The 26,529-nt window shown below is 43.1% G+C and overlaps 2 protein-coding genes across 5 annotated transcripts; one reads left to right on the top strand and one right to left on the bottom strand.

Moving 5' to 3' along the window:
• Positions 1-1,936: 1,936 nt before the first annotated feature.
• Positions 1,937-13,075, top strand: Cebpzos (CEBPZ opposite strand). Of its 3 annotated transcripts, XR_006634134.1 has the most exons (6): positions 1,937-1,960; positions 4,658-4,773; positions 6,169-6,213; positions 7,227-7,310; positions 8,753-8,901; positions 12,553-13,075. XR_006634134.1 is itself a non-coding variant. In XM_012949132.2 (5 exons), exons 2-4 carry the CDS (start codon positions 4,659-4,661, stop codon positions 7,307-7,309), a joined length of 243 nt encoding a protein of 80 aa, XP_012804586.2. In that variant the 5' UTR covers positions 1,937-1,960; position 4,658; the 3' UTR covers position 7,310; positions 8,753-8,985. The 3 variants fall into 3 exon arrangements, 2 of the variants coding, with proteins under 2 accessions (XP_012804586.2, XP_044993318.1); XM_012949132.2 differs by lacking the exon at positions 12,553-13,075 and having other exon boundaries at positions 8,753-8,985; XM_045137383.1 differs by lacking the exons at positions 1,937-1,960; positions 12,553-13,075 and adding an exon at positions 2,475-2,656 and having other exon boundaries at positions 8,753-8,985.
• Positions 7,151-25,692, bottom strand: Cebpz (CCAAT enhancer binding protein zeta). Of its 2 annotated transcripts, none has more exons than XM_004660102.2 (16): positions 25,530-25,692; positions 23,232-24,724; positions 21,101-21,332; positions 20,228-20,417; positions 17,884-17,972; positions 17,236-17,289; positions 16,610-16,712; positions 16,444-16,512; positions 14,724-14,790; positions 13,547-13,644; positions 12,611-12,668; positions 12,210-12,403; positions 11,535-11,621; positions 8,365-8,426; positions 8,201-8,282; positions 7,151-7,488 (listed from the first exon to the last, which is right to left on the bottom strand). In XM_004660102.2, exons 1-16 carry the CDS (start codon positions 25,683-25,685, stop codon positions 7,349-7,351), a joined length of 3,174 nt encoding a protein of 1,057 aa, XP_004660159.2. In that variant the 5' UTR covers positions 25,686-25,692; the 3' UTR covers positions 7,151-7,348. The 2 variants fall into 2 exon arrangements, with proteins under 2 accessions (XP_004660159.2, XP_044993317.1); XM_045137382.1 differs by having other exon boundaries at positions 12,219-12,403.
• Between the last annotated feature and the right edge of the window lie 837 nt (positions 25,693-26,529).

Genomic DNA, 26,529 nt, shown 5'->3' with positions numbered 1-26,529 from the left:
GAGAGGTAGGGGTGGAGGCTCTGGCCAGTTGCTCAGTGGATTACCCTCATATTACAACCACTCATTGATTCCCTTAGGCTGGCTAGAATTTAAGACACTGCTTCAAATATGGTTCTTGTTTATTTATGTCTTGGTGAATAAAGCATTTTAAAAGACAGTGCCCTGGGTCCTGTTTTGGTACCAATGCAGGTGATTATAGGAGGACCCGGTGGGGGAATCAGTAATGTGGCCCGTTTGTTTTCCCAGGCTCAGCTCAACATGGCCAACCTCCCTGCTCAGCTCTGAACTGGCTTGTATGCAGGATGAAGAGGAACAGCGTGGATAACTGCATACTAACCTACATTGTCTGATATTCTGGTGCTGGCCTGTCAGTGCTGCTGGGTCTCGGGTTCTGCGAAATCCCACCCTCACATGCAGCTTCTTGTCAATGCTAGCGATAGATGGCCAGCAGCCTCCCAGGCTTTGTGCCCTGGGACATGGCTGCATCTTTGGCATATTTAAAGTTCCCTCCTGCCTTCCCTAAATCACCCCCTCTTAATATTTTAGTTTGCTTCCTTTCTTTGACTAGGCTATAGACTTCAGATTCCCCAAGTGAGGAAACAGATGAAACAATGTCTGGGATGATTGAACTAATTGAAATCATAAATATAGGGTTCAGGTGAGCTGACCAGCCTCATGGCTAGTTCCAAAATTAGGTAGCTTGGCCAGATGACTGTGTTATAGTCCTGTCTATGCAGCAAACTTCCTTTGTGATGAAGTAATGTGTTCCTGTTTTACTTTTTTTCCTCTTTTTTCGAGGTGGGTCTCACTCTAGCCCCGGCTGACCTGGAATTCACTCTATATTCTCAGGGCAGCCTCAAACACACGGTGATCCTCCTACCTCTGCCTCCCAAGTGCTGGGATTAAAGACGTGCGCCACCACGCTCCAGGTTGCTGTTTTTGGTAGCAAGAGACAAACTATTTCAAAGTGAAGCTCAGGATTGGAGCCATGTAACTTCTTTCATTTGGGGGAGTTGACTAAAAAGCTGGACCATGCTACAGGCTGAACCCCAAGAGGGCAGGCAGAGTCAGAGACATTTGGGGCCCAAGATAAGTTTTTGGCGATAAATTGGCCTTTGTAAGGGCGTAAAGAGTGGAGAAATCTTTTTCCCTCACCCATCCTATGTTCATAGCTGAAGCCCCAAGACAAAAGACAGACCCACGAGAAAGCCACATTTATTTATTTAATGTACATTTTACGTGATGCAGGAAACTTCATCAGGAACTGAAAACTCCTAAAGAAATGCGTGAACTTGGAATTTCAAAGGGGAAAGTGTGGGGGGTGGGGAGGGAGGGAATTACCATGGGATTTTTTTTTAAATCATGGAAAATGCTAATAAAAATTAAAAAAATTAAAAAAAAATAAATGCGTGAACTTGACAGTAATGGAGAACTAAAGTTGGACAAAGGGAGTTGCTTTACGGTGGTAGTAAACTTAGGAGTACATCGTCCCTTTGCTCATATTGCTCACATTTTCTTTCTCTGCGACCCTGCGTCTTCACTTCAGAGACAAGGATGTTCCTTCCCTGTGGGTACAGAGAGAGGCTGTCTAAACCCTGTCTAATTATTTGCAAGGAGAGGAGAAGAGAATGGGTGCACCGGGGCCTCAGACGCACGTGCCACCTTGCGCAATTGTCTTACGTGGGTCCTGGGGAGTCGAACTCCGATCCCTGGACTTTGCAGGCCAGCGCCGTGTCCGCTAAGCCAGCCTTCCGTGTCACTGGCTGCGCGACCCATCAGGACCGGTCCGCCTTCTCTGTGAAGTGACCTGCTTGCCGCGCTGGGTTCTCCCGCGCCCCGGAAGCGAGCATGCGCAGTTGCGAGGACGGGAGACCGTAATTAGGCTGCGGGGGCGTGGCCTCCGCGCAGGGGGCGTGGCTCGGGGCCGCGCGCATGCGCCGCTGCCGTGCGCCCGCCTCAGGTAGGACGGCGGCGGCCGCTCCGCGCGGGAGTGGAGCGTCTGTTGCTTTGCTGGTTCGGGGCTTGTCTTGTGAAACGTCTGGGGTCTTGCGGACCCTCGACGGTCCTTGGGGTTTGCGCCAGGGTGCGCGGCGCAGGACGGGCCGAGCGTTTCCGGGTCACGGGGCGGCCTGGCCGGAGCGCGCGGCGGGGCCGAGGCCCCCGGGTGGACAAGTCCCCCGGTCGCCTCCGCGGACACTGCCCGAGGCCTGCCAAGCCAGGCTCGCCGTGCCCGGAGGCCTGGTTCCACGTCCGGGCTGCGGCTGACCTCCACCCTCCTGGGCCCCCCTTGCCCTGGGCCCGGGGAGGTCGGAGGGCCCCTGGAGTGTCTCCCTGGGCCTCGCCGATGTCTGCACATGCGTGACCCTCCTGCCGTTTAGGTTGGCTTTATGTGCTGCAGAGATTGGCTTAGTGCTTAAAGCGCTTGCTTGTGAAGCCAAAGGACCCAGGTTCGATTCCCCAGAGCCCCCATAAGCAAGCGGCACGAGGGGGGCATGCGTCTGGCGTTCACGTGCGGTGCAGCAGGAGACCCTCCTTTGCTGATTTTCTCTCTCTCAAATAAATAAGTAAAATACTTAAATTGGCCTTAGTATTCGGTAGAGGACGCTTTTCCTGAAGCGCAGGGTCTTGGAATGTGACACATATATTTTAAAGAAAGGTAAATGCCTTTTTTTTTTGAGTTTTCTTTTTTAACCTCTTAATATCTTCTTCCAATAAAATGGGGTTTTGCTCGGATCTTTAAGCTAAAAATGGTATCAGGCAATCTTTGTTTTCTTTTTGTCCCTTGAAATAATCCTAAAAGTTCTCTTCCGAGTATGGATTGGCTTTGTCAGTAATCCACAGCATTGTAGGGAGAGGAAGACTACTTTCCCACTGTTTTCCTTGGCTATACGTAATTTTTGTTTCATTTTTTTATAATAAAGTTTTAGTCTTTTGGCCCCTGGGAGAGCACATCAAAATGAGAAGGAATTTTCTGGAGCAGATAGTTCAACAAAAAGAGAGTAAATCGCTTTCATCTGTGAGCACTGTGAAAGGGAGGCAGAAGTAAAGAGGAATGGCCTGGCCTGATGGTATTGATGGTATTTGACAACAGCCAGCCCCTGCGCAGAGAAAGTGTAACAGCATCCGCTGGAAAAAGCCAGCATCTAAGATCAAAAGCTAGTTGTTCGGTTCTTCTTGACTTTGAGGTTTCAGGGAAGCTTACATTTCATATGTTTAGTAACATATTATTTGCCATATAACCCTTTTAAAAATACATATTTATTTACAAGGGGTGGGGGGAGAGAAGCAGGCAGATCGAGAATGGGCGTGCCAGGGCTTCCAGCCACTGCAAATGAACTCCAGACACATGCACTACCTTATGCATCTGGCTTATGTGGGTACCTGGGATATCGAACTTGGGTCCTTAGGCTTGGCAGGCAAGCTCCTTAACCACTGAGTCATTATCTCTCTAGCCCATAACCCCCCCATTTTTTTTAAGCTGTATTTATTTGAGAGAGAGAGAGAAAATGGGTGCATCAGGGCCTCCAGCCACTACAAAGGAACTCCAGATGCATGTGCTCCCTTGCGCATCTGGCTTATGTGGGTCCTGGGGAACTGAACAGAGGTCCTTTGGCTTTGAAGGCAAACACCTTAACCGCTAAGCCATCTCTCCAGCTCTGTGTATCTTTTAATTAAGAAAGGAAATAAAAGTATTCCCCACTCCTGATTTTGAAGTTGTAAGGTTTGATCCCAGGGCCTCATGCTAAACACACACACTCCTCCAGCAGGCGCTACCCCTCAGCACAGTAAAACCCCTTTTCTTTGTTAGTTTTAATTCCAGGACGCTTTTCCCCTCACGTGGCCCAGGGACGGGCATGTCAAAATTACCTGGAGAACCTGCGGAAGGGCAGGTTGTTGGGGTGTCCATCCTAGATGTGTTGAATCAGGTCTAGGGAGTGGGAGACGGACTGGAGAACCTGCTGAAGGGCAGGTTGTTGGGGTGTCCATCCTAGATGTGTTGAATCAGGTCTAGGGAGTGGGAGACGGACTGGAGAACCTGCTGAAGGGCAGGTTGTTGGGGTGTCCACCCCGGATGGGTCCAATCAGGTCTAGGAAGTGGGGGACGGACTGCAGCTCAGCCCTTTGAGCAGGTCTCCTGGATGACGCAGTTGAAGTAGTCAGGATGATCGCAACTCTTCCAGCACTGCACCACCTGTAGCTGTGTCTTTCAGCAGTGTGTGAACTGTGGTCCAAAGTTCAATGTTGCATCACTGAAAGAACTCTTAAGTAGAGCCATTTGTGAAATAACCTCACCATTGTAAGGCAGTGTATAAGAACCTTTATATCCCGTTCCCGTTATTATCTCCCAATTCCCAAGTCAGCTATAAAGTTCATTTAGCTGACCTCACCATGCTTTACCTGAGACACGATGTTAGTTCTACAGGTGAGTTCTTGCTAGAATGACTTCTCAAGTTTTATCTTTGTGTGCTTTATCCAGTGCTATCCTCTTGGTTCATTGTGTTCCTTAGACACATAGGAAATGGCTAAACCAAATATACAGTAACTTCGGGTGTTATGCACAGAAAGCATTCAAACCGGGAACGGTGCTGTCTGTATAGATGTGACAACAGAAATTTTAAATTTTAAATATGTTCATTAATGCTATTGTTAAATTTAGGATGGCTCGAACCATGGAACCACTGGCGAAGAAGATCTTTAAAGGAGTTTTAATAGCTGAACTTATGGGTGTTTTTGGAGCTTATTTTTTGTTTAGTAAGATGAACACAAGCCAAGGTAACCAGAATTCCATGGTTAATGTTTTTCAGGTTATTCAGTTTGCTAATGCACTTTGGGGTGTATTAGATGTGTTTGTGGGCATCTTTGTTTGACTGTCTTATGTTAATTTGTAGACAGTATTATACCTCCACAGGTTTTAGTAGTGGGAGCCAAGTGTTCTTGCTCTGGCTTAGTTAGCACAGGAGGAGACAGCCTGCCCATTGCACTTCCTTGTTTGGTACACTGAGAACATCAGAGGTGACCATCACCCCATTTTCAGTCAGGTGTGGCGGCTCATACCTATAATTAATTCCAGCACTGGGGAGCTTGAGGTAGGAGGATCTCTGTGAGTTCAAGGCCAGCCTTGGCTAGAGTGAGACTTTGTCTCAAAAAACAAAACAGCAATCATTTCCTGATGCTACAGTATTTATTTGCATTCACAGTGGGTACTGAAACATTTCTATATGCTATTGCAGAAAATTATTTAGCATTTTGTTGAATTTTATATTTGAGCATTTAAATTAGGAGGTACAATTATTTTTTCTCTCCTTAAGTGAAACAGGAAGTCTTGGAGTGGTGCCTGTCTATGAAGCTTGTCACTGGTCTTCCTAGTGTGGCTGTTGGGCACACCCCATCCCACACAGTGCTCTACACAGTAGTCTATTCTTTTAAGCTAAGTGTGAGACTATAAAGAAAACTTCCCAGCAGTTTTGGAAAGCTAATTTGGTTTGAGTTTCAGAACTAGGCTTACTTATTCCTTCACAAGGTAAATGGCATTCCTAAGAACAACTCATTAAAGTTACATAAAGGGATTTTATATTGACACTTTATTTAAATAAAGTCCATCATACAGATCACACTTTTATTTTTTATTTTTATTTTTTTTTATTTTTTATTTTTTTGGTTTTTCGAGGTAGGGTCTCACTCTGGTCCAGGCTGACCTGGAATTAACTCTGTCATCTCAGGGTGGCCTTGAACTCATGGCAATCCTCCTACCTCTGCCTCCCGAGTGCTGGGATTAAAGGCGTGCGCCACTACGCCCGGCCAGATCACACTTTTAAAAACTCTGAAATAGGTGCCGGGCAAGGTGTCGCACACCTTTAATCCCAGCACTCAAAGGCAGAGGTAGAAGGATCGCCATGAGTTCACAGCCACAATGAGACTACATAGTGGATTCCAGACTAGCCTGGGCTAGAGTAAGACCCTATCTCAAAACAAACAAAATCCAAAAATAACTCTAGAATAACTGTAAGGTAGCTACATTGTAAGACAGATGCCATTTAGATGCTGTCCTGAAAGATTTTGCTCCTTGTCTACAGGACTGTAAAATAGACCTCAAAGCACTGAATTGTGGCTACATATGTTTAAATAATAGATTTTTGATCATGTCTAGTCACCATTTCATTTTTTCAGATTTCAGGCAAACAATGAACAAGACATGTCCCTTCATCTTGGAAGGTATGTTTTTTCCTTAAATAAAAATTTTAATGCTAGGTGGGATGGCATATGTCTTTAATCCCAGCATTCAGGAAGCAGAGGCAGGAATGAATTGAGGCCACCCTGAGTCTACGTAGTGAGTTCCACGTTAGCCTGGGCTAGAGTGAAACCCTATGTTGAAAAACAAAATCAGTGCAAGCTGGGTGTGGTGGCACACGCCTTTGATCCCAGCAGTTGGGAGGCAGTTAAGAGGATTGTTGTGGGTTTGAGGCCAGCCTGGGCCTACAGAGTGAGTTCTAGGTCAGCCTGGGCTAGAGTGAGACCCTAACTTGAAAACAGAACAACAACAAAAAATTTAAGTGTAAAATAACTTTTCAGCTAACTTAATTTTATGTGGAGAGTGGAACTATGAAGGGGAAGGTGGGGGGAATTATCATTGTTTGTTGTTTATTAATATGTTAGTTTTCACTAATAAAAAGTAAAATATAAAAAATTTTTGTGGACTAAATGACTTTATTTTGATATGCCCAACACTATTAGTCACTTCTGTTTTAGTCCCAGACCACACAGTAGAGAAAATCCTTACCTACTCACACGACAATAGAAGTTAGCTAGTGGGCCTGTGTGTTGAGGGGTTCTGATCAAACCCCAGGATTCTCAAGCACTTGCCACCCAACTGTATGCTCTCTACCCTCGCTCCTTCAGCACCCTTAGTTCCTTCATTTCTGGACCCTTCATTCTCTCAATGGTTCAGAAAGAGACCAAGGTGGAGAGGGCACGTTAAGGTTTCTGTCCGAAAGATTTTCAAAGCAGCTTCTTTCCTGTAGAGTGAATGCCTAGCTCCTGATAATTCAGGACTGAATACGATATCTTGTTCTTGAGCACAATGATGTGGTACAGTGTAACAGTGTTTTTAATAATGGAGTGGTCAGAGCCCACATATGAACTGTAACATCCAATATGAAAAATGATTTCTTCAGTAGTTTATTTTTAACCATTTTTGTATGATTTTATGAATGACAATTTTTTTACAGTCTATTATAAATCCATTGAACAGTCTGGAATGTATGGAATCAGAGAACAAGATCAAGAAAAATGGTTGGATAGCAAAAAATAGGGTAAGTAGGATATTAATTTATAATTTAGGATAAAGCACTTATTTCCTTTGCTTTTTGAGGTTCTGAGTTGTTTTCCACCTCTTCTTCTGGAAGTTTTTCTTTTTCTTGATGATACTTTTTGCATCTCTGTTGTGTAGCCAGTCATCTCGTTCAGCCTCCCATCTGAGCTGTTTGAAACCTATGGGAGAAGAAAGACGAGCTTACCACAGTGCAGATTTCACATCCCACAGGACCTTCTCCTAGTGGAACCAGAGCACAAGTCTGCCTTGCCCTGTAGTTTCCCACCCAGTATGCAAATCCAACGTTGCTTTCTCATTGTAGTGGCTTTTAAACTGCAGTGATCTCTCCTTAGCACTCTAGCCCAGGCTGACCTGGAATTCACTATGTAGTCTCAGGGTGGCCGTGAACTCACAGCAGTCCTCCTACCTCTGCCTCCCGAGTGCTGGGAGTAAAGGCGTGATCCACCCCACCTGGCTAGTTCAAGCATTTTTTAATCTTACATGCACTCCAGAAGAGTAACAAAAACCCTGTTTCTCCAGGTTGCATGGTACCACAAAGAGGTCCTGTAAAAAGAGTTCTTAGTCAAGGCTGTTTCATATTTTCTTTGGGGTACTGGGGATTGAACTCAGGCCCTTGGTACATGTGAGCTTTATACTACAGAAGGACATCCCTAGGCAAAGACCATTTTAAGACTTCAATAAAAAATTCACATTACATGGGTCTTATAGTGCACATCTGTAATCCCAGGACATGGGAAGTGGGAAGAAGAGGACTTAGGAATTCAAGGACAGCCTTGGCTACACAGCAAGCCTTGTGCAAGCTTGTGCTGCATGAGACCCTGTCTCAGCAAAGCCAAACCAAGCCCAATCAGCAGAGTTCACATGACTTACTTGCATTGTCCTTGTTAGCCATGGCATTCATGCCAATGTTGTCAAACTTGGATCCCATATTTTCATCCAGTAGGTGGCCAAACTTAAAAAGAAGTGGGTAGAGTTATTAGCAACTTAAAATCACACACCACAGCTACTTTCTTAAGTCAGTACATTAGCCTTACCTCTTCAGCAGCTACAAACAGGCTGGAGTCATTAAGGTTTCTTTTCTTCTTTTTCCTTGGTCCTTGAAAAAAACAAGTCAATTATGTGTCACTCAATTCTCAATCCAGTATTTTGGTGAAATATACATCTTTCAACATGATAAACCTTAATAAATATTTGAGCAAATCACAATGTCATAGATCTTTTAAAGAAATACAATGGAAGAATTAGTTGGCCAGGTGTAGTGGTACACGCCTTTAATCCCAGCACCAGGGAGGCTGAAGTAGGAGGACCAAGAGTTCAAGGCCAGCCCAGGCTAGTGTGAGACCCTGCTTCCTAACACTAAGACCAACCACAAAGCTGGTAAGTTAACTGTACAGATCACAGAAGTGTGTTCTTCTTTTACAGCTTGAGCCACTGGTTATTTAACCCACAGAAGTATCACAGGACCAGGCAAGATTAAAATTCCAAAATTTACGTGAATAGAATTTGGAAGATTTAAGGCAAAGTGTAAATTTTAATTCAGATCTTATTCTTTGAAATTGAAAAAGTTGAAGGTATGTTTATGTTCCCAACAAATTTCTGTTTATACTACTGAAAATAAAGATGTGTTCTATAAACTTTTCAAAATAGACAAAATAGTAAATGTTTGTTTTTAACACTAAGTTCACACAATAGTATCTCAAATACACTGACCAGAAATACTGCTTTTATTCACTTTCTTGAAATGTTCAGATTTTGATGTCGTCATCTCTGATCTTCCTAGCGGCTGCTTTATAAGCTGACAGGACTAGGAAATACACTCTGTCAGGCTCAGTGTGCTTGACTAGGCTTATAGTTGCTTACGCCATTAGTCAGAATCCATCAACTCCCGAAGATCCCTGGTGCCCATTTATAACCCTACATTCCTTCTGCCCTAAATCTGCATATAGATGGAATCCGTATTTTCCTGCCATATGGTCTCCATTCATGTAAGAAAACTTTTTGGAGGCTCATTTATCTTATAAGCACACATTACTACTTCATCCGACAGGGTGAAAAATGTCTCACATTCTGTTTATCCATTTGTTGTTTAATCGATATTGGGACGGCATTAATGCCATTAATGCCATTATGAACCAGCATGCACAACACATGCAGACACATCAGAGCCATGGCAAGCGTGTCATGCTCGGTGTTTCCCTCTTCTCTCCAGCTTATTTTTTGGAGACAGCGTCCCTCATTGAATCCAAAACCAGTAAGCATTTCTGTACCTCTCTTTTTAGATTTTTATTTTGTATTTTTTAGTTTTTCGAGGTAGGATCTCACTCTGGTCCAGGCTGTTAGTCTCAGGGTGGTTTCGATTTCATGGCGATCCTCCTACCTCTGCCTCCCGAGTGCTTGCACTAAAGACGTGCACCCCCACGCCCAGCTTCTTTTTAGATTTTTAATTCATTATTTTACATGTGTGTGACTGTATGTGTAGGCCAGGGTGTTTTGATGCTGTAAACAAATGCCTATCTAGCTTTATGTGGATGGGTAGGGACCTGAACCTTCAATTTTTAACCGTTCCACTACCTTCTTCCACCCTGTGTACCACACTTTCTTAAGAGTTTCATTACGGTATAATTCTTTTTTTTTTTTTTTTTTTTTCATTTTTTCAGGTAAGGTCTTGCTGTAGTCCAGGCTGACCTAGAATTCACTACATAGTCTTAGAGTGACTCAAACTAACTATGCACTGTGATCCTCCTACCTCTGCCTCCGAAGTGCTAGGATTAAAGGTGTGCGCCACCACGCCTATTCTTAATGATATTCAACATCTGAAGATGGATGATAACACCCTTAGTAACAACAATTAAATCTGTTTAAAATTCTTGTGATTTTTAATTTTCTAATTATGTATGTACATATGTATGTATGTGTGCCACAGCATGCATGTGGAGGTCAAAACTACCTTTTCTTTTTAAAGTTTATTTATTACACAGAGAGAGAGAGAGAGAGAGAGAGAGAGAGAGACAGAGACAGACAGACAGAGTTGATGTGTGTGCCAGGGTCAGCAGCCACTGCAAATGAACTCCAGACTTATGAGCTACCTTGTACATCTGGCTTACATGGGGACTAGGCAATCAAATCTAAGTCCTTAGGCTTCACAGGCAAGTGCCTGAACTGCTAATCCATCTCTCCAGCCCCAAACCAACTTCCTTTGAAACAAGATCTCTTACAGCTATAAAAGGATGAGCTTCAGATTCTCTTGGCTCTGCCTTCTGTTGTCACAAGGACCGCATGTGCCACTTCACATCTGCTTTTATGTGGGTGCTGGGGAATTGGATCAGGGCCGGGAAGATTTACAAGTGCCTTTAGCTACTGAGCAATCTCCTCAGAAGCCCTCCCCCCCTTATTTCAATGAATTCTGTTGGGTATTCTTCATCTGCACCCCAAACTACTATCAACTGATAGGCTAATAAGAACAAGGTCACAGAGGGAGCATCATAGAGGGAGAGTGATGAGCTTGGGGAAAACTCTGCTTTAGAACTTGAATGTATGCTAATAATAAAATGTGGCCTTTTAGAATTCAAAGGAAGGAAAAAACCTGAAAATAATTTAACTTATAGCAGTTAAAATTCTCTGGTTACTAGGCAATATTGCCAGAAGTCTTTGAAAGAATTGATAGAAATTTTATTGGCATAATCTAAGAGATGACTATCCAATATGTAAATATAATATTGAGTAATTATTTGGTTATTTTTATTTAACTTTGCAAATATATTTTTATTTTCATTATTATTAATCAGAGAAGCTAGATATTAGAGCATATGTGGGAAGTGATTTTCATATTAAAAGTTATAATCTGGGCTAGATGACTCAGCAATTAAAATGCTTGCTTGCAAATCCTGATGACCTGAGTTTGATTTGCCAGTACCCATGTAAAGCCAGATGCACAAAGTGGCACATGTGCCTGGAGTTTGTGGTGGCAGGAGGCCCTGGTGTGCCCATATTCTCTCTCCCTCTTTACACCTCCTCCCTTTCTTCCTCCTCATTCTTTCTCTAAGTATTTTTTTAAAATTATCCCTTACAAAAACTTTTTAAGAAAAATCCAAACTGTGTTAAACCTATTTATAAAAACATGTATTCCAAAATGATAATGAATATTACTTTTTATAGCAACTGCTTAGGTGTAAAGGTGTAAAAAAGATTAAATTCCTTTTCTTACCTTGAAATGACCCAGCAAAATCCAAGTCATCTGCAGCCCTTCTCTTGCTTTTCTTAATACTGGCTTTGGAGCTGACTTCATCAAGTTCTGTAACACAAAAGCTTTTTCTTTTTCTTTTTCTTTTTTTTTTTGTTTTTTTCAAAAGCTTTTTCAATTAAGCAGTTTAGAAACAAAAGTGAAAAGCCATCAGTTCAAGGTACTTGGCAAACCCTTAGTCCAATGGTGTTGCCCTACACTACGGTTCTACACAGCTGTACAATCCACTAGCACAGTAAAACCAAGTGTCTGAGAAAAGTCACTATGGTTCCTTATTTTACATGAGTACACAATTTAGTAAATGATTTTATTAATGAGACCAAATAATACTCTTTTAAATAAAAAAGTTCTGGTGAGGTGTAGAATGAGTGAAGTATGTAAGAATTTAAACACAGAAACCTTCATTAGAAAACCAGCCAAATGGGCATGGTGGCACATGCCTTTAACCTCAGCCCTGGGGAGGCAGAGGTGGGAGGATCACCGAGAGTTCAAGGCCACCCTGAGACTACACAGTGAGTTCCAGGTCAGCCTGGGCTAAAGTGAGACTCTACCTTGAAAAAGGAAAACAAACAAACAAACAAAAAAAACCCACAGCCGACGACTGAGGAAAAGCCCCATGATAAAGACAGAAATGCATACCCGGAACACCTTCACTCTCGTCGTCTAACACATCCATGAACGTTCCCCCGTCTTCGTCCATCTCAAATTCGTCACCACTCAGGCTTCCTAAAGAAACTTCCTCTTCATCTAGGTTGTCAAGCTCATCTTCACTGCTCTCTGAGTCTTGGCCGTCCAAATTCTCTTTTGCTCCTTTTGTTTTTTTCTTAACATTGCTGGAAAACCCGAGGTTTATAATGTAAAAGGCCATGGTGATTCACAGGGTACACTTTACACGAATTACAGACTGCTCAAACAAAAGCCCTAAATTCGGCTGAACGCTTTCCCTGTGCGTCACATGCTCTGTGATGTTCTGTTCTGACAGATGGGAATTTGGGACATGCGAGGCAAGCAGTAGAGAGGAGTGAAGAGAAGCACTTTACCTGGCAAAATCAAGATCATCCTTTCCAGAAGTAAAGCAGTTATCATCCTCAAATGTGTCTGCAAGAACAATATACAGACTGAGAGACACAGCCAAGAATAACAAGAGTGACACGCACTACATCTGATTCAATACATCTAACAACACAAAATCTTGATTCTGCTGCTGTTCATAACGAGCACTAAGACAGTACAAATATGACTAGTGCTGGTCTGTCTTACAAATGTATAAAGGCCTGGAACCAGAACAGGTGCCAGCTGATTTCAACTGAACTCTGCATTTCTTTTGTGGAAAATGAATACTCATGACATTTAGTGACTGTGTTCTTTTTACTTTATGAGAAAGAACTACTTTTTTTCTCTTTGGCTTCTTGAGTCTTAATCTAGTCCAGGCTGTCTTAGAACTCTGCAGCCTAGGTTGGCCTTGAACTCATGGTGGTCCTCTTACCTCCACCTGCAGAGTGCTGTGACTGCAGGCATGAGCCACCATGCCTGGCTTAAGAGCTTGTTTATTTTTCACGGGATAATGTGTAACAAAAATGACAACCTGGTAAGCCTTTCTCATTTTTCTTGTTTTGTTTCACTTGATTACATTTCAATTACAATTTCTCAAGCTCTGTAGATTATAAAGATAAAGTAAACTGTAGCATAAAGAGGTTATAAACAATAAAAAGGAGCTTTTCTCTTAAGAAACTTTATCTTAAGAATGAATGTGCTCATATAAATAAAATTTTCTCACATACTGTCCACAGCACAATGATTTTTCTAGAACAAACATGAATGTTACTATATGCCATCAAAATCTTTCTTGATTTTCCATTATAACTTACATGCATTGTAAATGATTTTTAAAAACTAGCAGTCACTTCTACCACTAATGTTTTGCATTTCATTATCAAAGAGATTATTTACACATCAAGTCAAGAGAAACTAGTTACCAATCATCTTTTCAAATTCCTCATCATCAACATCTTCTATGCTTTCTTCATCTGCATTCCGTTTCTGTTTCTCTTTTACGGCAACTTTTTTATAATACCTAAAGTAGAATGCATGTTATATATCTGATAATTTTATTCAGTCTTACTATAATCCAAGCATCCATATCTAGTGATAAAACAACAACTGTAAAGGTATGTTATGTATACTCAACTGGACACAATATTTACATTTAACATATAAAAAGTGTTCAAGAAAATAGCTACAAACTTTTGAACTGTGATTTTTTTTTTGTTGAGACAGGATCTTGCCATTTAGCTGTGACTTAGCTAGCTGTGGATTTGCAATCCTGCTTTTGCCTTCCATGTGCTGGGGTTACATATGAGCCACCACACCTAGCTACTGAAGTGTAATAAGTTGAAAAGATCTGAGTTCTTACAAAGTAGTTCTTCAAACTCATTTAATCAAAATGGTACAGCAAGGACTACGATCATATGTAGCTTAGTGATGAGTGTTGCTTAAAGCCTTGGGTCTGATTATCAATACTACTAAAATAACAATAAGACAAAGGCACATTAAAAAGTTGGTTCAAGAGAAAGAGAGAGACAGACAGAAACACAGGTTGGGTCAAATCCAACAACAGTGTAAGTATTAGAATAAATACTGTGGGTCTAGCTGGCCTCATCACGACAGCGTACTAGTTTGCCCCACTCTTGTATTAGAACACAGGAAATGCTTTCTGATGGCACCTCACCCTCACAGTTCACAGTAAGTTTTCTTTTAAAAGCAAACCAGGGCTGAAGAAATGGCTTAGCGGTTAAGGCACTTGCCTGCAAAACTGAAGGACCCAGGTACAATTCCCCAGGACCCACATACGCCAGATGCATAAGGTGGAGCATGCACGCATCTCTGGAGTTTGCTTGCAGTGGCTAGAGGCCCTGGCATGCTCATTTTCTCCACCCCCCCAAGTCAACAATAATGAAATACTAAAAAACAAACAAACAAAAAACCCCCCAGCAAACCAAGGACTGAAGAGAGAGCTCAGCAGTTAAAGGCACTTGCTTGCAAAGAAGCTTAAGTCAGATTCCCCAGTACCCATGTAACGCCAAATGCACAAAGTGGCACATGTGTCTGGAGTGTTTGCATTTGCCCAGATGAAAGTAGTAGTAAGTTTATTACCTGTGGAAAAACACTTCATCCACTGGTATTTGGCTTTCTTCTTTTGCAAGGAACTCTTTACTATTCACTACAAAACCAAAAGATTTTTATTAGCTATCCCCTTTATGGTACTCAAGCTCTTAATACTAAACATAGCATAACGATAATCTTAAAATTCAACAGGGGCTGGAGAGATGGCTTAGCGGTTAAGCGCTTGCCTGTGAAGCCTAAGGACCCCGGTTCAGGGCTCGATTCCTCAGGACCCACGTTAGCCAGATGCACAAGGGGGAGCACGCATCTGGAGTTTTTTTGCAGTGGCTGGAAGCCCTGGCGCACCCATTCTCTCTATCTGTCTCTTTCTCTTTCTGTCGCTCTCAAATAAATAAAAATAAACACAATGTGGAGACCACTGATTGTCTACAGGCAGTGAAAGCATGAGGTTCTCATGCATTGTTCTCTAGCTGCACCCAGAAACTTAAGGAAGTGAAAATTCAGTTTCTGTTCTCTTAACAAATAATCATTTAAAGATGCCCCCACTTTTTGGGGGGAGGGGTTGAGAAGAGTCTCATGTAGTTCAAGTTGTCTTCAAATTTCTTATGTTGACAAAGGTGACCTTGAACTTCTGAACCTCCTGCCTCCACCTCCCAATTGCTGGGATCACAGGCACATTTCACCATGCTCAGTCTGCCATTCTTTTTTTTTTTTTTTTTCCTTTTCGAGGTAGGGTCTCACTCTGGTCCAGGCCTGCCATTCTTTTTTGTCTCAGAAGAAAATGATAGTAATGACTGCCATTTTTAGAGCAAGAATTAAAGGTAAACAGAAATTTCCATAATTTTACTTAGTACAAGGGAAAACTAAAAAAATTAGAAGGAGCTGGGCATGGTAGTGCCCAACCTTTATCCCAGCAATTGCATGGTAGAAACAGGAGGATTGCTGAGAGTTCGAGGCCACCCTGAGACTACATAGTGACCTCCAGGTCAGCCTGAGCTACAGTGAAACCCTACCTCAAAAAAACCAAAACACACAAAAATTAATAAATAAAACTTAGAAAAACAAGAATTAGCTCTCTTCAGAATTAAAGTTTCTGACTCAAAAGAAAATTTGGTCTTAATTACAATCAAATTTGATAATTCCTTTTATGTTTTTGGATCTCTGTGAACTTTAATGGAAATGAAATGAGTGTTATTTCTAATTTAACTATTCTCTGGCAAAATGGAAGTGGATTCAGTATGCAAATGCTCTAAATAGAGAGGCAGAGTCAGGTTAGATAGATACAGACATTAAAGTGAAGCTCCATGAAAACGCCAGCAGTGAGTTTTTGTTCTGCCACATGCTCGGGTGTCAAAATGTTTAAGACGGTTTGACGTGTAGCAGATGGTGATTCAAAGTGTAGGGTTACTGATGGAGTTACGGATAATGTGTGCATGCAAGATGGCAGTAACAGCTGGAGTTGGGGGACGGTTCTGGGAAGGCCCATCACACCTTTAATTTTGTATACAGCTGAGAATTTCATTCTGATAAAGCAAACAATGCAGTTTATGTTGTGTTATTTTCTGGTTTTTTAATTTTTCAAGATAGAGTTTTGCTCTAGCCCAGGCTGACCTGGAATTCACTATGGAGTCTCAGGGTGGCCTCGAACTCACGGCCATCCCCCTACCTCTGCCTCCCGAGTGCTGGGATTAAAGGCGTGCACTAGCACGCCCGGCTGTTTTTGTTCCAACTATCTAAGCTTTATACTTACCTGCAAGATTACGAACATTCTTTGTAAAATGTTTCCTTTTTGGCTGCATCACAACACTGTCAGTATTCTCTGAAATGTAAAATCATGACAGACCTAGTAACTAGAGACTCACTTGCTCACTGAACATCCGTGTTAAAACTAAACTGGTCATTAAAGGGAAGTATACCTTTGCCTTTATGTGGCTTTGGATTTCGGTATACAAATCGATCCAAGAATCTCATTAGTGTGAAATCCTGAAGTGGGTCCCCTGAATACTGAATGTAATTTCCCTGAAAAGTGGGAAGAAGAGGGGAAGATTTAAGTACTTAACTAAAAAATAACAAATATATCCAGATAAAACTAAGAAAAACATAAGCTTCTAATACTTAAGACTAAAGGCACAAATAAGCAATAAATAAATTCATATATTCCTCTCACGTATATGACATTCAGAAACAAACACATATTTTAGTATTCACTGTTCATTTTGTGGTCAGAAAATTGTATGTATAATGGAGGCCATCTAACCATTAGCTAGGAATGACACTCTGAAATGGCAATCCAGAAGTAGGGAAGATAAAACCAGCCCTTCTCCAGAAGAGCCAGGACGTAGTAAGAAACTGCTGCAGTTTCCTAATACCCATCTCCATTCACCTCAGGGACTAGGAAGTGCTATGTGAGCTCTGTGTTAAATACGCCACTGCTCTGGGACGGGTAGTGAAACATGCATGACTCCACGGCACGGAGAGCTGCATGACCAACTATCGAAAGCCAAAAGCTGTAACTTATTTTTTCTTATATTTTTTGACTCACCTCAAGGATAGTCTTGGCAAAAAGGGCTACCGAGGGATGAAAATGTTTAGATAACTATAAAAGAAAATGTGAATAAATGTCAGTATGTCTAAGGTCAACACCTAACTAAAATATAGGTTATTTGGGGCAGTCTAGTGAACAGGAAGTTAAACTAATACATTAGAAAAGTGATTCTCAAACACTGTGGTCTCCAGACCATTTAACATAAAGACTCAAAGATTCAAACAGATGTTAATTTGTGGGTTATATTTATTGATCTTTATTAGAAATTACAACAGGAAAACCAGATGTGGTGTCGCACACTTTTAATCCCAACACTTTGGAGACAGAGGTAGGAGGATTGCTCTAGCCCAGACTGTCATGGAATTCACTCTGTAGTCTCATGGTGGCCTTGAACTCACAATGATCCTCCTACCTCAACCTCCCCAGTGCTGGGACTAAGGGCGTGAGCCACCATGCCCGGCTCATCCTCTCACTCCTTTTATACCACCTGCGCTACCACCAACCCAGCAGCAAAGACAGACAGCATCACAGCATGACCATGGAAGTAGCTGTGAGGAAAGGTATCAGGGACCTAAAGTGCCTGTGGTCACACGTTGAGAATAACCACATAGGAAGATACTTAATGATGGTCCATAAAAATTTTACCTTTTGGAGTTCCCAAAAGCTTGTATTTTCAGCTCCACAGAACAAAGGATTTCTACTGAATGGATCATATATGTGTAACTGCTTGCCACCTAGGAACAAATAGACAAAAAGAATATTTTTCAGATGCTTAATCCTTCCTGGAGACCACTAAAACTATGACTAATGTTCTTAAAGATACAATCTTCACCATTCTTAGTGGTCTAGCAACCCTAGCTTAAAAACTCCAAGTCAGATTTAGTGGTTAAGGTGCTTATTCACGAAGCCAAAGGACTGAGGTTTGAGTCTCCAGAACCCATGTAAGCCAGATGCACAAGGTGGTGCATACATCTGGAGTTCATCTGCAGTGGCTAAAGGCCCTGGCATGCACATTCTCTCTCAAAAAAATAAAACAAAAATTTTAAAAAAATGCAAAAAACTCCAAGCCCCTTTAAATATTTACCTTTGTGTCTAATCTAACATGTTTTTGAATACACATGACAACATATGACCCCAACTATTAAGGTCTTTTCAAGACTGCATTTTCGAGCAGCCAGATAAAGTGTGAGGAAAACAGATCATAATGTTTAGCTGGAAATAACCTGAAGACAGAATAATCTCATGTCCTTAGAGCTGCACATTGCTTCAGTGATGAGTCACTGCTATACTCAGGAATAGTTCTTACTTGGAACAGATTTACAGTTTTCAGAAACTCAGGATTAAAGAAATACCAACTGGTTTTGAGAACACATCATCCTGTGTCTACCTCATATCACATGTCATTCTTGTAAAGGATTATATTTGTTAAAGATTTCTGATAAACTTTTATAAAAACCTTTCTGGCTTCTACCAGACTTATCTTTCATACATCAAACACAGAAATTTAAAAGATGAGTTAATCTGATCATGAGCCAACAAGTCTGAAGAAGCAGGTCTAGCACATTTTTCCATGCTCAAAGCTGGCTGAAAAAAACAAAACAAAACAACAACAACAAAACTCATTTGAAGGGACTGAATCACTGAGATTTCAGACCTGGAACTCACACTAGACCCTGGGCTGGCCCTGAACTCACAGTGATTCTCCTACTTCAGCTTCCAAAGCTCTTGAGAGTAAAGGCATGAGCCACTACTCCAGATTTACTTCTGAGCTTTCTGCTATAGTATTCTATTAATAAACTTAATTTTGTGTGTGCATGGAAAAATCTCTTATCCCATAAAGTTTTATCCTAAAACCCTGCTCTAAGAATCAATGAATCAAAAGGATCACAAAAGTCTCTATATGTTACCAAATACAGTTCTGTCCAGAACCTGAAGGGGAATGTGTACCACAGTTGGGATCATCAGGTGTTCTATGTTTGACACTTTATATATACAGATAAAGGCCAAGGAATTGAACTGGTTCAAAAGTAAGAGTCATGTATTTATAGCTGAAAGAACTAAGATTCATAGTATATGTAACCTCTCTATAGCTTTCACTTCATCTTCACAGCTCTAAGAGGTGTTTGCTTTAATAAAAACACGTCACTTTATTAATAAAGGCATCTGCAGCTCACTATGTTACAATGTGGCTTTGCTGGCCGAGGACACGGCTCATGGCTTGAGGTCTGTGGATTCCATCTCCAGCACCATCATATATATACAAATTAATTTCTGTGAAGTTCTTTTTAAAAAATATTATTTGATAGAGAGAGAGAGAGAGAGAGAGAGAGAGAGAGAGAGAGAGAGAGAGGGGGAGGGAGACAGAGACAGACAGACAGAAAGAATAGATGTACCAGGGTTCTCTGCCACTGCATACCAACTCCAGTTGTGCATTTGGCCTTATATGGGTAGTGGGGAATCAAACCTCGTTTGTTTGGCTTTGCAGGCAAGTGCCTTAACCACTAAGCAATCTTTCAAACCTTTCTATGAAGTTCTAAGAGGAAACTAATCCCCTCATTTAAAAACTTAAGGGAGGGCTAGAGAGATGGCTTAGTGGTTAAGGCGTATGACTGTGGAGCCTAAGGACCCAGGTTTGATTCCCCAGGTCCCACGTAAGCCAGATGCACAAGGGGGCACAAGCATCTGGAGTTCGTTTGCAGTGGCTGGAGTCCCTGGTGCGCCCATTCTCACTCACTCTCTCTGTCTTAAATAAATAAATAAATAAAATAGATAAATGTTAAAAAAAACCAAAACTTAAGGAATATTAGGCCGGGCATGGTAGCGCATACCTTTAATCCCAGCACTCAGGAGGCAGAGGATTGCCATGATTTTAAGGCCACCGTGACCTGAGACTACATAGTGAATTTCAGGTCAGCCCGGGCTACAGTAAGACCCTACCTCGAAAAACCAAAACCAAAACACCCTTAAGGTTATAATTAAAGAAAGTCACCTTTCAAATTCTCTAGGTGTACCCAGGAAGCAGGGTTGGGTTTCTTGGTTTCAGCGTCACTTCCGGACATGGCATCTTCTGTCTGCGGGGCTTTCACTGCTCCCACCTCAGCTGCTCTGTCCGCACCAGTGACTCTTTCTATGTCATCGCCGTCCTCTCCGATGTCAACAAAGTTTTCTTCATCCGACTCCTAGCAAAAATCGTTCAACAAGCCCATGTTTATGAACTGAAGGTGCAATGCAGTCTGTATTCATGTATTTTCAACGATTCACTTATTACAATTCTGATGAAACATGAAAATACCAACAGAGTAAAATGATGGCCATGAGTGCTATTTAGAACTAGACAGAGCTGTTTTGAGCCAACAGCTCCTGTTGAAACCATTACTCAAAAGTCTTTGTCCTCAAATGCAGAATGTTCTCTAGGTAACCCCATGAAGCAGTGCCAGCACTTCTACTTCACAACTGAGGAACAAGCTGGAGAGACCTACAAGGCCTGTAATCTCCTCAGCTAGCTCATCAAATTGCCACTTCCAGCGTAGTGCAGTCTACTGAAAGTACAGGGGTTGTGGAACCTGCCCACCTAATTAACCGTAGACCTGACACTAAAATCTGGCTTTGTCCACTCTCTCTAGATCTCACACTGGAGCATATGCTCCAGAGAAATAAAAGAAAACCCGGCCGGGCGTGGTGGCGCACACCTTTAATCCCAGCACTGGGAGGCAGAGGTAGAGGTAGGAGGATCACCCTGAGTTTGAGGCCACCGTGAGACTATGTAGTGAATTCCAGATCCGCCTGGCCTAGAGTGAAACCCTACCTTGAAACACCAAAAAAAAAAAAAAAAAAAAAAAAAAAAAGCTGTGGTAAAATTTACCGGATGATCTTCTAGTTGACTTCGTAAATCTGGTTTTGCTTTAAGGATCTCAGACACAAGATATAATGCTCCACATATGAATGGCGGCATCTGTGTACAAGTAACTTGAAGTAACCTCTTCACAAAAGCCTTCACACGGCGCAACACGATGTCAGCCTTTAGAGATTTGTAGACAAGGTTAAGAAACATAGCTTGCTTGGAACACATCATCAACCCTGGATCCAACATCTTTCTGTAAAATGAAATCAAGGGCAAATAAACATTCCTTCACAAAATTATCTCCACACCAGGAGATACGTATTTCAACAGTTCTTTATTTTTTTGAGGTAGGGTCTCACTCTAGCTCAGGCGGACCTGGAATTCACTATGAAGTCTCAGGGTGGTCCTCTTATCTGTGCCTCTTGAATGCTGGGATTAAAGGCGTGAGCTACCACACCTGGCTTCTATTTTTCTTTTTTATAAGTGAACAAATGGGTTTCCACAGTAAGTGGTTGTGCACTGCTCACTTTCTCAATAAAAATCTGATTTTGGACAGCAGGTTTTGTTAGAAATCCCTTTTTATGAGTGTGCCAAGAGCACACCCAGGTCATTACGCCTGCTAGGCAAGTGCTCTACTTCACCCCTACAAATACTCAAGAGCCCTGGGAAACCCCCTTCCTTTCCCTATAGCTGGAATTTATTCCTATGTAATTTCTAATAAGTTCTATCATTCAAAGTAATACAAGGTAATTATATTGTTACATTATTGCTTTACTGAGCCAATATGGTATTATGTGTCCTTTCTCCGAAATCTAAAGACTGGTTAACTCTAATGCCATGACAATTTTTATCTGAGAAGGGTGCTAGGTATTGAACCCAGGGCCTCTTACGTATGCATTCTATCACTGAGATACAATCTCCTCCCCTATCATATTTTTAAATACTATATTCTCTTTGCTGAATCCTAAACCTGCCTCACTTGGACTGAACCACCATATATTTGGACACCCAGAATTCATAAAAGCCCTTAGAGTAGTTTTAACATGTTGGGATCATGGCTTCCTTTTTCCTAAGCACATCCATGGACTTTCCTCCCCTCGCACTAGGCTTATTACTGTGTTTGTGAGTGTTTCTGTATTGTGCTGCGGGCCTGTTTCCCCAGTTGTCAGTTCTGCAGACACTGTGAAATACTGTTACTCAAGTTTGTCCCTTTACCCTTATACTTTTCTATCCATTCAACTTAGTTCTAAACTCCATCCCACATTAACAGACATTTAAGAAGAAATGTTTACACCATTTTATAGAGATCATGTTCCTAAAATCTTTGATAAATCATATTCTAATCAACCAAATTATGCCATTTCTTTGATCCCCTAACTACTATTATTTTTTTTTTCTTGTTTGAATTTGAAGGGGCGTCAGTAAAATGAAAAGCCAATATCTACTTTAAATCTGCAAAAGAGGCTGGCAAACAGTAACTAAAAGAACCAAGAAATGTATTTTACTCAGAGATGTTGGACTGTAGTGTAAAAAAGACATAGACATGGGAAATGTTTTCCAATAAAACCAGATGGCTCAGCTGTTAACCCACTTGCCTGCAAAGCCTGACTGCCTGGGTTTGAGTCCCTAGTACCCATGTAAAGCCAGCTGCACAAAAGTGGCGTATGCATCTAGAATTTGTACGCAGTGGCGGCAGGCCCCGGTATACCCATACTGTCTCTCCTTGCAAATAAATATATGTTTTTAAAGTTGTGGAGAAAAGCCAGGCGCAGTGATGCAAGCCTTTAATCCCAGCGCTTGGGAGGCAGAGGTAGGAGGATTTTTGTGAGTTCAAGGCCATCCTGCGACTCCATAGTGAATTTCAGGTCAGCCTAGGCAAGAGTGAAATTCTACCTTGAGAAACAAAACAAACTGGGGAGAAGCCTTTGCTACTTTTGGTGTATCAAAACAATGAGAGTCATGAAACATCATGGAACTCTGAAGTTCTCTAACTTCTGAACTAGCTGGTAGGATGTGATCACACTTAAAGCTGGCAAACACTCACTTGCTGAGGAGGCTTAACTGCTCCTGCCCCGCAGTGGGCACTGCTCTGCACATGCTAGCCCAGGTCAGCTTACCCCCGACGATCAGCACTTCTGAGTGCTGCACTCACCTGTACAGGGCTGCGTAGTAGCGGTCAGAGATCGTCTGCTGAGAGTTCATTACTTGGAAAAGTAACATCAAAGCCTGCACGCTGGTACTGAAATTGACCGCGTGCAACACCTTAAATAACGTATCCACCTGCTCCCGCACTTTGTCATCACCAGTCTGAGAGTAAGGGTATGCTCTATTTACACCCGTTAAAATGGCGCTCAGCATTTTTGAGTCAATGTCTTTTTTCTTGATACAAGTCCGAAAAAAGCAAAAATAAAGAGTTATTAATTTGTTAGCCAATTCACTTTCTTCATGGGAGAGGACCATTTGATTTAAAAAGCAAATTGCATAATACTGAGCTTTGGCACTGATGTTTGCTCGAAAAAGTAGCCTTTCCACTTCTCCACACACAACTCCCTTCATATTGGGATGTTTAGAGAGTAAAACCTCTAAGAGATGGGAGGCTTTCGTGGCAATTTTGTTCTGAGGATCTCCCAGCTTGTTTACCACCTGCACAAGAAGAGCCTTTTCTTCCTCAGGTTTATTACACAGAAGCTCATGAGCAGCGACCAGGGCTCGGGTTTTAGTGGCTACCAGTGAGTCATGGCTTAAAGTTTCCAAGACCTGCACGAATTCTGCTACTAAGTGTTTCAGCTGGTGTTCAAAATACCATAAAATCAGCCTCCTGTCTCTGGCGTCCTTGTTGCCACTAGACAGCCGTTCCAGTTTGTTGAAAGGATGCTGGCTGAAAACGCGCAGCTTCCGATTGTCTGGCAGAAGGTCCGTAATGAGTAACTCCTTGAAAGTATCCAGAGCCATGAGGCAGTGCTGCTTGCTGCCCTTCTTTTTAACAAGGTTCACGAGAGTTTCTACGAACTGGAGTGTGTGAACAGCGTCATCCTGGATGAGAAGAATCATGGCTGCCATCCGGTCACCCAGTGTCCCTGAGGACACAATCGCCTTCATCCAGGTCGAAGAGGCCCCCTTTTGATTATTTGTCTTGCTTTTGAATAAGCCGACTTCATGCTCATACAGCTTCTGGGCCAGTGTCTTGTACTTGGACACTGTATCACGAGGCTGGGGATCCAGAGAATACTCTCTGCTGTACTCCAGGTCATACCATTTGCCTCCAGGCTTGAACAGCAGCGTCGGCCTCTCAAAAAATTCAAAGATATCCAGTTGCTTATCTTTCTTTACTTTTGGTACGGCACTGCTGTTACCAGAATGCTGTTCCGGCTTGCTCTTATTTTTCCCCTTGCTTGCTGATGTCATTTTACTTTCTGCTGCATTTTGCTTTTTATTATCTACTTTAGGTGTTTTTACTTCTTTTTTGCCGACGTTGTCTTTTTCAGCTGGTTCCTCTTCAATTAAAGATTTCGCGTATTTGGCCAAATTAAGATTTTGGATGAATGCCTCCAGTTCTCCTTGCTGGAGGTCATCAATTGCTCCTTTTTTGCCTCCATCCACCACTTCCTCTTTCTCATCCAAAGTAGCCAGCATAAGATAATCTTGCTGCATAAAAACATGAAAAAATTAAAAATATATCACAAGCTCAGCCTTTCAGTTAAACCTTAATCTTTGAAATCGATAAAATAGAATCATTACACTATTACCTGAGCTCTTACCCTACCCACACACAAAAAAAAAAAATTTGATGGACAAAAGATCTAAATGTGAAAAACGAGACCACAAAATAATGGGAAAAAAACCCCAATTTCAGAATAGGGAAAAACTTTTAACGAGTATACAGAGGAGAGAAGTAGTAAACTATCAGTCACACACAAAACAGAAAAATCTGAAGACAGTTCCCACACAGCAGTAAGAAAGACTGCCAACAGAAAAACTTGGAAAGGATGTTAACAGCACAGGGAAAGAAAGATGTTCAATCTCAGTGACATTTATAGAAATGCATTTGAAATCACAATAGCCTTTTTTTTTTTTTTAAATCAGATAAGCAATGATAAAACATGATAGGTGGTATAGAGGAGAGAAGGCGAATGCAAACTGGCACCTCCAGAGGAAGTATGTCAACTTCAAACCATAAGGCATATGCTTATACACACGTTGGAAAGAGGCTCGGTTACATCCTAAGGAAGCGCAAACACGACAGTCAATCCGAACATTTTGAGTGTGTGTGAGAGACCTCCAGCCGCTGCACACGAACTCCAGACGCAGGCGTCCCCTGTGCACGTGGCTTTCGAGGGTCACCGGGGAATCGAACCTGCGTCCCTCGGCCTGGCGTCCGGAGGCATCCCGAAGCCCGCACGCGAGCGCGGCCCCGAGCGTGTCCCCTCCCCGGGCTCCCCGAGGCCCTTACCTTGGTGCCCCCGAGGCGTAACACTTCCTCAAGGGAGAAGCCATCCTCGGCTTCCTCGCCGTCCTCCTCGCCCTCCTCATCCGGGTCTTCCACCGCCCCTGTCGGGCGCCAGGGCCGCTTAGCGTGGAACTCGAGCGGCTCCGGGTCGGCCGCCATGGCTGGCATGCCCGCCGCGCACTTCCGCCCGGCCGCGATGACGCACTTCCGCCCGGCCGCGATGACGCACTTCCGCCCGGCGCCGTCCTCCGGAAGTGGCGTAGGCCCCGCCCCCTCCCTCCGCGCCTGCGGCGGCCCAGCGGCGCTCGGCATGGACGCCGTGGTGCGGTTGCCCGCGCGGCTGCTGGGCCGGGCGGCGCGCGCCGGTAAGCGTCGGCCCTGCCGCATCCCGGGTGTCGGGGAGGCCGTCCGGAGCGACTCGGCGCCTCGGTTGCAGGGGCTCCGGGGCTCGAACTCGCGTCCCACCTGCAGGCGCGCGGTGACGGGCAGAGCCCCCGGGAAGCCCGCGTGGGCCCCGCGCGCCCCTCTGACGGGCTCGCTTCTCTTCCAGCCGCCCCGCCCTCCTGCTCGGGAAGGCCCTTCTGCTCGGGGCACGAGCCGGCCGGCCGCCCCCGCGTGACGCCCATGCTGCGGCATCTCACGTATAAAATAAAGTCTACGGGCCCCATCACCGTGGCCGAGTACATGAAGGAGGTGTTGACCAACCCAGCCAAGGTACCCGACGGCCCGCCGGGGCCCCTGACGTCTGTGCCCGGAGCTCTGGGGACGGTACCAACAAAGAGGACACATTTCCAGACGTGTCTGTAACGGGGGTGCTGGGGGTCCGGGACAGGCCTTGACCCTCCCCAACCTTTGGTCCGGTTTTGTTTAATCAAAGAATTGAATGAAAAAGAAGACTGAGAAGGATAATTATCAAATTATTATCTTTATTGAGGGACGTGCAGAGCCAAGGAAAGGCACCCACGTGGCTAGAGATCTCATGTGGAGGGTCTAGGAAAAACAA

This window comes from Jaculus jaculus, chromosome 18 (assembly GCF_020740685.1).
Source record: "Jaculus jaculus isolate mJacJac1 chromosome 18, mJacJac1.mat.Y.cur, whole genome shotgun sequence".
Taxonomy (NCBI): domain Eukaryota; kingdom Metazoa; phylum Chordata; class Mammalia; order Rodentia; family Dipodidae; genus Jaculus; species Jaculus jaculus.
This window is presented reverse-complemented; position numbering and strand designations above follow the sequence as displayed.

What these genes read in the sequence shown, in the direction of transcription:
- Cebpzos (XM_012949132.2), top strand. Translation starts at nt 4,659, where the DNA reads ATGGCTCGAACCATGGAACCACTGGCGAAGAAGATCTTTAAAGGAGTT. An exon ending in TAAGATGAACACAAGCCAAG is followed by an intron (nt 4,774 to 6,168) that starts GTAACCAGAATT and finishes TCATTTTTTCAG; the next exon opens with ATTTCAGGCAAACAATGAAC. An exon ending in ATGTCCCTTCATCTTGGAAG is followed by an intron (nt 6,214 to 7,226) that starts GTATGTTTTTTC and finishes ATTTTTTTACAG; the next exon opens with TCTATTATAAATCCATTGAA.
- Cebpz (XM_004660102.2), bottom strand. Translation starts at nt 25,685, where the DNA reads ATGGCGGCCGACCCGGAGCCGCTCGAGTTCCACGCTAAGCGGCCCTGG. An exon ending in TTGCCAAGACTATCCTTGAG is followed by an intron (nt 16,713 to 17,235) that starts GTGAGTCAAAAA and finishes CCCACTTTTCAG; the next exon opens with GGAAATTACATTCAGTATTC. An exon ending in GGAATTTGAAAAGATGATTG is followed by an intron (nt 12,669 to 13,546) that starts GTAACTAGTTTC and finishes TTGTTCTTGCAG; the next exon opens with ACACATTTGAGGATGATAAC.